The sequence below is a fragment of the Tachypleus tridentatus genome, chromosome 10 (assembly GCF_004210375.1).
Source record: "Tachypleus tridentatus isolate NWPU-2018 chromosome 10, ASM421037v1, whole genome shotgun sequence".
Lineage (NCBI taxonomy): Eukaryota > Metazoa > Arthropoda > Merostomata > Xiphosura > Limulidae > Tachypleus > Tachypleus tridentatus.
Genome location: NC_134834.1, coordinates 60,255,509 through 60,267,549, shown reverse-complemented (window position 1 = coordinate 60,267,549; position 12,041 = coordinate 60,255,509). Strand labels below are relative to the sequence as shown.

The following is a 12,041-nucleotide window of genomic DNA, read 5'->3' as shown; positions in this document are numbered from 1 at the left end:
TTGTTTTGTTTGTTGCTTATTTACTCAAAACTACACATTACTGATATTTTAATAATAAAATTAATTAGAAAGCCTCTATATAATGGATTATAATCCATCAGTTTTAAAATATATTTTTAATTCTCATAACATGTTTGATGTGAAAATAAAAAACTACAATTTGAGTTTTGTAATAAAAAATTAAAGTTATAATTGTAGTTAGTAAAAAATTATAAAGTTTTTTCCTAAATTTTGTTTCATAAACAGGACAGTTTTTAATTATTTTTATTTTTAAATCATCACTTATACAGACATAACAATTTTGTATTTGCTTATTTTGGATACCAACAACACAGAAACATCTTTTTGTGATTATTATAAATTCCAAGCAATGAAAAATCAATTCTGTAGCAAATGTGTGTAATAAGGGCTGCATAAGTAAGGCTAACTTTGATGAAAACAAATCCCCAACGTATAGGGTGCATATGAATTTATAATGTGTATTGAAAAGGTCAAGTCATGAAGATTTATCATGGCAACATTTAATTGATGCTTATGTTTTTGTATTCATTTAGAAATAATCAGTTATTAATTTATGCCATGACTAAAAGTTCCAGATTGTTGTAGGTTCCAGCTCTATTGACATCAGAAAAACGTAAAACTTAATAAACTGATCAAATAAAAACAATTATATCATTTTTATATGGTTGTTTAAAAAAAAAATTAAGGGGGTTTGATCTTTCTCCTCAGATCTGTGCCAACTTTATGCAACATTAAGTAATACAATTATTTATAAAGAAATAAGTGGAAAGAGAGGGGTCCCCTTCCCAAGTATTTTCCTAAAATCTACATTTGCTTGTACAACATTAAAAAATACAATGGAGTTGGTAGTAAGTGTTACCAGCCTGTTGTCTGTCGAGCCAATGGTTCAAAATTATTAACAATAGCAAATAGTCTTAATAGCTTTGTAATAACAGAGACTGGACAAGCAAATTTAATGGCAATAGAAATTGAACCCTAGATCCTCAAGTTGCAAAACACCCCTCCATTTGCCCATTATGTAGCTTGGATAATTAGAATAATGAAAAACTATAATATTTGGAACAACTGATATTGTTTAATTGATTACTTGTGTGCTAGTCAGTGTAATTCTAATTTAAATTAATATGTTGTTTGAATAATCAGAAACACTAATACTGATTAGTAGATTATTTTTGTGACATTAATTGGTTAGTTTATGAAACAATAATCAATATAATAGCTGCTTATATGTAGTCTTAAATGCTCAGCTCTACTTGTAATACAGTCAAAAGTTCATTAAGAAAACATAATGAGAGAAGCAATAAAGCAAAGAAACTGATCATATTGTTTTATATATTAGTGGACAAAAATACTTTACCTGTTATATGTGTAAAATGTTTGCTGTATCATGCTATTATAAAAACATTAATTATGATAAAGTTTTTGTGATTGTATTGCTATTTGTTTTTGGTGACTGAAGTGAACAGGTTCTAATATATGTTTACCATTTTGATGCAGGTAGGTTAAAAAGTGTATGTCATAACCTTTTATAGAGTTATATTCAAATTGTCATAATGTTTCTTATGTCAATGGAATTTACATCTAAAGATAGTTTATAATTCAAGTTTTAGTGTTATGTATGCTTTAGTTTCTTAATTTTTGTTTCACATAGCATTTCCTATTGTGTTGTTAAATTTATGATTTATTACACCTACCATACAACGTATACAATACCTAATGAATTAAAAACTCAAATTGGAGATATTATCAAGTATAGCTTGATAATATCTCCAATCGTATCGTCTATACCTATGTCTACATAACTGCTATTGTATTATGAATGATAGAGCACCAAAGCTGTGGTTTCATAGCTTGGTCACATAACAATACATTTAACATTTTGAGTAATTGTTTAAAAGTTTCTTATGAAAAAAAGGCTTTATCAAATATTCATTTTACCCTAATCTTTGCTGATCTAACAACATTTTATTGTAGAGAAGAGTAAGTGCAAAATACAACATACAGAAATGCTGATTAAACTATAGATATACATATCTGTAGTCTTTTGACTAATGTAATTATTAAACCATGATATTGGTAAGGAAGCTAAGCTATAATATAATAACGTATATTTTCCAATTTGTTTATAAATTAATAGTTATATTAGCAAACAAAGGTTTGATATGCTGTAAAAGTACTTCAGCAGTTCTTATGAATTATAATCACACACTATTTTAACAACATTAAAGAAAGAAGTATAAAGAAGGTTTTCCAAAAAATTCATTTAAAATGTGCTCTGTCTAGACAAGAAAAAGCTTCAATTTATACACAGACAAATATTTAGTAAAATTGCTTCATCAAGAAAATGATTTATTTGATACAAATGACTTCTAATGCTTACTAAAAGTGTCAGATTTTGTGAAGATACACATAATGTATTAAAAGTTATACAATGAAAAATATGACAAGCACATAATGTTTATGAGCTTGGTTCCTGGGTGTGTGGATGTGTACTGGTATTTTTATATACTACATAGATGCCAACCAGTGGATGGCTGTTTATGTTGCTAATTACTAATTGTAGTATTTATATATCTAAAAAATAACTTAGTGAAAGTTAACATCTTCTAAAAGGATTTTTATCTGGAAAGTACTGCATCAGAAAAGTGATTAGATTATGCTCTTCACTCATTCACAACTCATTGCATCAAAATGGTTCAAGGTACAGAGCTCAAAAGTTTCAAAACATCACTGATATAAACTGTATGGTTTCATGTATTAAAAGTAGTTTTGTTTATTGCAAAAAAAAATTTCTTAAGAACTCCAGTTTCTCAGTACTACATTTAAAATTTAAATCAATAAAGATGTAAAAATATCACTGACTGTCCAAGTGAAAGTTGTGTTTTTGTTGCACATATGACAGTTTTTTACTTGTCCAAATCTTAAATACCAAATGTGTGAATGCTTGATGGAATTTTGTTTGTGGTAACATTCAGTAAATGTTGCAGAAGTTGTATTTACATAGATAAATACTGAAATACATACAACATCCTTTAAAGTAAGATATATATATATATATATTTTTTTTTTCTTCAGAAAATCATTTGCAGTAATTATAATAACAAAATTTTCATTGATTTTCTTTATAGGGCCTATAAGAAATCTCAGTCCAGCTTTATGGAGAATGAGTCATCTGACATCCTTGTACCTAAATGATAATAATTTGTCTCGAATACCTCCTGACATTTCCCGTTTAACCTGCCTCATTCACTTGGACCTATCCTGCAACAAACTTCGTGGTCTTCCTGCTGAGTTAGGAGACCTTGTACTTCTTCGGGAACTGCTTTTGAATAATAATTTTCTACGAGTCCTTCCTTATGAACTGGGAAAACTTTTCCAACTTAATAAGCTTGGTAAGGAAACTAAGCTGTAATATAATTACACGGGAATCAATGAATTAGAAAATTTTGTTTTCCAATTTGTTTTTAAATCAATTGTGATAACTTGTGATATTAGTAAACAAAGGTTTGATATGCTATGAAAGTACCTCAGCAGTTCTTACAAATTATAATTACACTATTTTAACAACTTTAAAGAAAGAGGTGTAAGGAAAGTTTTCCAAAAAATACATTTAATTTGTGTGTAAGTATGGTGAGATGGAAAGATTTTAAATATGTAAGTTTCTCATTTGTAAGTAAAACTGTCTTATTATATATAATTTTTTAAATAACAGTATATTGTTCAGTATAGAAAATAACTTAATAGTAAATGCAATATTTTTCACATCAATCTGTTCCAAACAACTTTTGTATTTGTGAAAAAGTATCTGTAGTGTGGACAATGCCCTATTTAGATATAGCTACACAAATAAAAATAGACTTAAAATTATTGATTTTTTGTACTTTTCACATATAGTTGGTTTTTAATGTTTTATTTTCATTTCTTGTTCTTCACTGTGTATTATTCATCTCGAAACAAATCAGTGGTGCCCTTGAAGTATATTATGGTGTCTGTGGCAGACACGTGCATTCCTTGGGCAAAATGTTCATGTACTACATAATATTGAAAACCTTGAGGAATGATGCAAAATATAATTTATATTTAAAAACTGCTTAAACCTTTCAATTATGCATTATAAAGCATAGCTAATACATAATTAACTAAAATATAAAAGTTAAAACAACCACAAGTATTATAGTTGATCAAGCAGCCAACAATACAATAGTCAGTTGTGTGTACTCCATGATAACAACCGATTTTAAAATGACAATTGTTAGATTATATTCTAAAATGAGCTATTTCCAGTGAATATATACATGCATATTGTAACCTTTACATGTAACAAACAAAGCTCAAACAAATCTGTTCAAGATGGGTAAGGTAACTGTTAGGGGTTGAAAAAATTCTTGTTTCAGCTGCATTCATTTAGAGAACTTTGAAATGTATGACCCAGAAGGTTATATAAACATTTTATAGTCAAAACCCATGTCTACACAACTGCCATTGTATTATGGATGATAGAAAGTCAAAGCAACAAATTTTCATAGCTTGGTCACATTACAATACATATAAATTTTGAAGTAATTTTTTGAAAGTTTCTTTTGAAATGAAGGCTTTGTCAAATATTCATTTTACCATACATCCTTGCAGATTTAACAACATTTTATTGTAGAGAAAAGTAATTGCCAAATACAATATGCAGTAATACTGATTAAACTATAGATGTACATTTCTGGTCTTTTGACTACCGTAACTATTAAACTGTCTGACTATATGTATATATATACTTTTTGTAACATAAAAGTATTATAATATGGAAAGAAACATTTTAGAAGTGCTAAGAATTTTAATTTAGGAAGGAGGCCAAGTGCATTGCTGAGAACTTGTTGATGGCAAGCTTTATGTAGGCCATACATGTAAACTGAGCAACACTGTCTTAGGATATTGTTGGATCTGTTTTGTTGTTGATCTAGTACATCTGTATATAATAAATTTAATAATTTTCTCACTTGGCTTACTGTCATAACTGGAAATTGGTTTTTAATTTAACTATAAAATACAAAAAGAATAACTGCTACCATATTGATTAAATATTTGAAAATTACTACAATTATATGATTCAGTTTTATATTGAACTAGAAATTTATTCTTTGACTTAATGATAAATCTTCAACAAACATCAAGAAGTGGGGTTTATACAGTCTATATCATTGTAAGTCTGTTCCACACCTGTGGCATTTGTCCCCATATGGGTCAGCAGTAAATGTATGGACTTACAATTCTAAAAATATTGTGTCCATCTCCCTGTTATTTACAGAGTACAGATAATCCATAATGTAGCATTGCATTAGAAAGACAACAACAGTGGTTGTTGCACTGTATGCATAAAGAATGGGGAAACTGTACTTTCTTGGATAAAATTAAATTTAATTGGATGTTTTTATTCTGTTAAGAAATAAAATGAGTAGTACAACATCATTATGGATTCAATAATTAAAATTTTTTCTTTGTAATTGGTGGATATTTCATTCTGTATTTTAAAGACATTTTGAGTTCAGTTTGAAAACTTATTTGTTTTTATTCAAAAATGTAATACTGCAACTATTACAGTAGATGGGTTTTGATTTTATTGATTACAGTGCTTTGACCTATAATATCTGGTCATCAATAGGTAAAAGTTATATTCAAAAAGACTTTATTGTTTCCTTTGATAAGAAAATTTATCGTCTTTACAGAAGAGTTACATTGACATTTTATTACTACTCTCCAGCTTAGGCCTAGTATAGCCATGTGGTTAGGGTACTTAACTCATAGTCTGAGTTTACAAATTTGAATCCCCTTCTTGCCAAACATGCTTACATTTTCAGCCATGGGAGCATTATAATGTGATGGTCAATCCCCCTATTTGTTGGTAAAAGATTAGCCCAAGTATTGGCAGTGCATGGTGATAACTAATTTGCTTTCTATCTTGTGTTTCACTGCTAAATTAGAAATGGCTAGTGCAGTTAGCATATATCTAAATTGTGCTGATTATATGATGTGTCAGGTGACAAAAACTGTCAAATTGTAGCAAGTATATTGTTGAAAAATTGCTTGTCTTAGATGTAAACAAGTAAGCACAGCTTTAGTTGTAATGTAAGCAAAATCTGTACATAATATTGATGGATGTGTTTGATGATTCTGTTTAGTTGCATATTGATTTTTTGTGCTGATTACAGAGTGAACCCCTCGGTGTGGATTCCTGTATGTGGTGAGGGGACCTCCCAGGGAAGGTTCTGTTCTATCTGGTTACCTTCTCTGGGATCTAAACATCCACCCACGTGTTTGCCGTGCGTGGGGACCCGTGAAGGGGAGGAGAGGATCCTGGTGGTTGAGGGGTCCAACCCTAACACACCACTTTGGCCTCGAATTCCTGTAGACGGGCAGCCTTTGGGTGGCCCCCCTTGGGTCAATCGGCTGGTCCATTTGGGCTAGAGTCAACCAAGTACCAGTGTTGGAAGTTCTCAACGGGTGTTGTGGACATTGTGCCTGATGCTGGTGTTTGGGTATAGTGCTCAGGAAACCCTGGCGTTGCTGCATTGTCCTTGCATGACTTTGTAAGGCCCCTTGTAGGGCTCCATGGTGGGTGGGGTCAGTGGGTACTGAAATTTTTTTTTTCCTAGGGATCCTCCAAAAAATTTAAATAAAATTGTAAAAAAACAGTCAACGGTGTTTACCACTTCTTGAATACTCAGAACAGCAATCTTAACATCAGTAACACACGCACTACCTCATTTTCTTATATTACATTCTCTTTCAGAAAAACCTTTAGGGCAAATGTCCCCTTTTTTTATTCAAAAGGGACTAGAGGGACTTACTGGCTCTCCAAAGTCAATAAAGAAACTTCGATCTGGTGACATTTTGGTTGAAACATTCACATCCCAGCACAGTGAACTCCTTTTGAATTCAAAGGCAATTGGGGATATACCTATTGAGGTTACACCCCATGCTACCTTGAATTCTTCACGAGGAGTTATTGTTGAAAGGGATTTGAAGAACGCTTCCCAGTCAGAGATTCTCGCTGGTCTCTCCACTCAAGAAGTTTCGCAGTGAGGCGATCTCCACTGCAAAGATGGAGTTACACTGCCAACAAATACCCTCGCTTTAACATTTACTTCACCACGTGCACCTGCCACCATCAAGGCAGGTTATCTCATTTGCAGGGTTTGGCCATACATACCAAACCCTCTTCGATGTTTCCAATGTCAGAGATTCGGCCACTCAAAGACATCTTGTCGTGGTTCCCTGACATGTGCTCTTTGTGGAGGCAAGGACCACGATGCCTATGACCGTGACATGAACCCATATTGCTCAAACTGCAATAGTTCTCACACCTATTACTTTCATTCTTGCCCAAAATGGTTGGAGAAAAAGAGGTGCAGCATTTGAAAACAACACATAACATTAGTTATCCTGAGGCTTGGAAATTGCTGTCCACAACTCCATCTCAAACATATGCTGCTGCACTTCATTCCTCAACTACAGTGGGAGTGCAGACAGATCTCTCTGTACCTCCAAGAGAATCGTTTTCAAAACAAATGAAAAGCCTTTTGACCTCCGTGGTTAAAAAGGTTGATGAATCGACTTCCACACCCATCTCTGTTCCTCCCATACCTTCCAACAAACATCAAGATCCACATTCTTTAGTTTCAAATGCAGGCATTTCTTCTGATACATCTTTTTCTCCCACCACAAGAGACAAAACAATTATTCGTTCGCGTCCTCACTCACTGGATTCCCCTTCCAATAACAAAAACCTGTCCACCCGACCCAGAGCAGGATCCATGGAGGTTGATAGACCTCCTCCAACTAAAGACAGTAAAGAAAAAAGACGTGGTCGTAAACCGAAGGGTTCTCCAGCCACTTCACCTACCCGTTCTTAAAAATGGCCACCTTGATACAATGGAACTGTCGAGGTTTACGTTCTAATCTGGATGATATCAAAACGCTGATTGCTTCCTACCATCCTGTTTATCTTTCTTTACAAGAAACATTTCTCAAAACATTCGGCAGTTTTCTCTGTACAGAAATGACAGGTTGTGTGATGGTCGAGTACATGGAGGGGTGGCGCTGTTGGTTGATCAACACGTGCCCACCCTGTCTTTGTCACTCAACACACCCTTGGAGGCTGTAGCCATCTGTGTTTCCTTGGGTCATACCATCACTGTTTGTTCTCTGTACCTGTCCCCTGGAGAGACATATGATCAATGAGATCTTGATGCTCTCGTTGAACAGTTGCCATCTCCATTTCTAATCCTAGGGGATTTTAATGGATATCATCCCCTCTAGGGAAGTGCTATTATTGATGGGAGGGCCCGATCTGTAGAGCGGATGCTCTCTGATCACAATCTTTCTCTTTTCAACACTGGTTCTTCCACTTACTTTCATGCACCTAGTCAGTCCTTTACCGCTATTATTTTACCTTTCTCTAAGCGAGGGAAAGATCCCAAGATTCCTTCAAACTACCGTCCAATTGCTTTGACGAGCTGTCTCTGTAAGACATTGGAAAGGATGGTTAATGCTCATCTTGTTTGGTTCCTTGAATCAAACAACCTCCTCTCGCCCACCCAGTGTGGGTTCCGTCGACAGCACTCCACCACAGACCACCTAATTCGTCTTGAAACATCTATCAGAGAAGCCTTTCTCAACCGCCAACATCTTGTATCAATATTCTTTGACATAGAGAAGGCTTACGACACAACATGGAGGTATGGCGTTTTACGAGATCTCCATACATATGGGTTACGTGGCCATCTACCCATGTTTATTAAAAAAATTTTAATGGACAGGAGATTCCAAGTTCGTGTTGGTTTTGAAACTTTCCCGTTCTTTTGTACAGGAACTTGGAGTCCCTCAAGGCTGTGTATTGAGTGTTACACTCTTCAGTATAAAGATAAATGCTATCACTGAACAACTCCCTCTCACTGTTGCGAATGGGCTGTATGTCGATGACTTTCATCACATCTCATGTCAGTCGTCAAACATGAGATATATTGAGCGGCAACTACAAACTGACCTCAATTGTGTACGGAAGTGGACTCTGGTGAACGGCTTTAATTTCTCTCTCTCAAAACTGTATGCATGCACTTTTGCCATCGACGGGTATTTACCCTGACCCTGAACTTCATATCGGTGAAGTTTTGCTGCCAGTGGTCCCGGAGACCAAGTTCTTGGGGCTTATCTTTGATCGTAAACTGACCTTTATACCACACTTAAAGCAGCTTCAGGTCAAATGCACAAGAGCACTGAACATCCTCCGTGTTCTCTCTTCTACCAGTTGGGGGGCAGATCGCTGTTCATTGTTAAAGGTATATCGTGCTCTTATTAGATTGAAACTCGATTATGGATCAATGGTCTATGGCTCTGCCAGACCCTCGGCCTTAAAGATGCTGGACCCCATTCATCACCAAGGACTTCGACTCTGCACTGGGGCTTTCTGTACCTCTCCAGTTCAAAGTATATACATTGAATCTCATGAACCTTCTCACCTTTGCCGTTTCCAACTATCTTTACAATATACTGAAACTTCATTCCTTACCAAAGCATCCCACCTGGAAATGTGTTTTCCTTCCTCGGTGGGCAGTACTTTTTCAGAACAGACGATCTGTCATTGCTCCATTTGGCCTTCGCATCCGGGCGCAATTGGATGAATTTGGTCTGTCCTTGGATAACATTGCAGATTCCACAGGTTGGCCCATCCCACCATGGCTTATTACAGCCCCAAATGTGACCTTTCTTTCAGTCACCTAAAAAAGGCAGATACTCCAGATTGGAAGTACCGTCTTTTATTCAATGAATATCTTTCAAACAATCATTCAGTTCCCATTTATACAGATGGTTCCAAATCAGGTAATTCAGTGGGCTCTGCTATGGTTTGCTATGGGTCAGTAATTGCGTGCAGAATCCCTTCTACAGCTTCTGTGTTCACTGCTGAACTGTGTGCCATATCTCTTGCCCTGGATCATATTGCAGCTGAGCAGTACTCCAACTGCACTATTTATACTGATTTGCTTAGTTCTATACTTGCCTTGGAATCGCTACACGTTAGCTCACATTCTATTCTCGCTGATATTCGAAACCGACTGGCCCATTTCTCATTAGCAGCTACTTCAATCCAGTTTTTCTGGATACCAGGCCATGTTGGTATTCGTGGGAATGAGCTTGCACACATGGCAGCTAAATATGTCTGATTCAGCACCATCACTCCCATGCCTATTCCGTACATGGACTATGGTGTTGTCTTCAAGGCTCGGCTCCGTGCCAGCTGGCAGTCTACTTGGAGTGAGCTGTGTGACAACAAACTTTTTCAAATCAAACCCAAAATTGGACTTTGGCCATCTAGCTTCCGTAAAGTTCGGAAGGAGGAAGTTGTTCTCACTAGGCTACGCATTGGTCACAGTTTTTTAATTCATCATTTTCTTTTATCTGCAACTGATGTACCAATGTGTAGTTTGTGTAACACTCAAATCACTATCAGCCACTTTTTACTTTCTTGCCATCATTACAATTCTCAACGACGGCAATATTTTAAACATATTTTTTCCCAGGGTCAGTCTGTAACATTGGACAGAGTTATTGGTGATGGTGACTCTGTCCACCTTGATAATGTTTTTAATTTTTTAATGGCCATTAATCTTTTTAATCTCATTTAAGTGTTGCATATTTATTCATTACACCTTTTTAATTGTGGTTCCTTTTTTGCAGTTTTAATCTCTCTCATTCAATTTGACATTGGACAATGGCCAGAACATTAAATAACTCGACACCAGGACTGGAAAGGCCAACTTCAGGTGACTAACGCTACTGTTTGAACTACTCGTTAGTCGCCCCGGCGAAGTTGTTATTATACTTTGCTGCATATCATTTCACACTTTACTACTTTACTTTTTAGTACTGGCCATATTGACTCATAACCCGAACCAGGACTGGAAAGACCAACTTCAGGAGACTGACGGTGGTTTTATACTTACCTGTTAGTCTTCCTGGCGGGTTATGATCATTACCATTCTGCTACAGGTAGTCCTTTACAACTTTGTTGACTGGATGTCAACATTGGTTTTTACCCCATTTTCTGTTTTAATTGCCATTTTGCTTTTATCTTCAATTACTTTTACAAATTTTACTCCATTTACTTGACTTTTTTCTTTTTACTGGACATTTGGCTACTCATTATTACGATTTTGCGGAGTGTCTTTTAAAACTTTTATTCTTTTACATTTTGATAATAGCTGCTATGACACATAATCTGGAACCAGGACTGGATAGGCCAACTTCAGGTGATTGACGGTGGTTCTTGAACTTACCTGTCAGTCTTCCTGGCGGGTTATGATCATTACCATTTTGCTAGAGTAAATATTTTACAACTTTGAAGACTGGATGTCACCATTGGTTTTTTACACCATTTTCTGTTTTAATTGCTGTTTTGTTTTTACCTTCATTTACTTTTACAAATTTTACTCCATTTACTTGACTTTATCTTTTTACTGAACATTTGGCTACTCATTGTTACAATTTTGCTATGTCTCTTTTAAAACTTCTATTCTTTTACATTTTGATACTGGCTGCTATGACACATAACCTGGAACCAGGACTGGAAAGACCAACTTCAGGTGACTGACGGTGGTTTTTGAACTTACCTGTTAGTCTTCCTGGCGGGTTATGATCATTACCTTTTTACCAGAGTAAATACCTTACAACTTCTTATACTCTGCCTTCTATCTTAACATTGTAGACTAGGTGTCAACATTGGTTTTATACTTTTTTGTTTTACCTTCATTTCCATTTATGTCTATTACTACATTTATTTATTTTTTACATTTTTACCGAATGTCTGGCGCAGATAGCCTCGCTGCTTTGTGCCATAAAACACTAAATCAATCAATCAATACAGAGTAAAAATATTAAGAATATCATTCAAGGCACAGACCTTTCTGGCATTATTCCATGATACTGTACATCTTGTTGGGAGTAATGTTATGGTGTGTGGAATGTTCTCAGGGCAA

The 12,041-nt window shown here is 35.1% G+C and overlaps 1 protein-coding gene across 1 annotated transcript in view; it reads left to right on the top strand.

Annotated features, from left to right (window-relative positions):
- The window catches only part of LOC143229381 (CCR4-NOT transcription complex subunit 6-like), a 90,208-nt gene that overhangs the window by 7,730 nt on the left and 70,437 nt on the right, over positions 1 to 12,041 (top strand). The window contains exon 3 of the mRNA XM_076461623.1: positions 3,150 to 3,413. Coding sequence (XP_076317738.1) covers positions 3,150 to 3,413 — 264 coding nt within the window. The remainder of the gene's footprint in view (positions 1 to 3,149; positions 3,414 to 12,041) is intronic.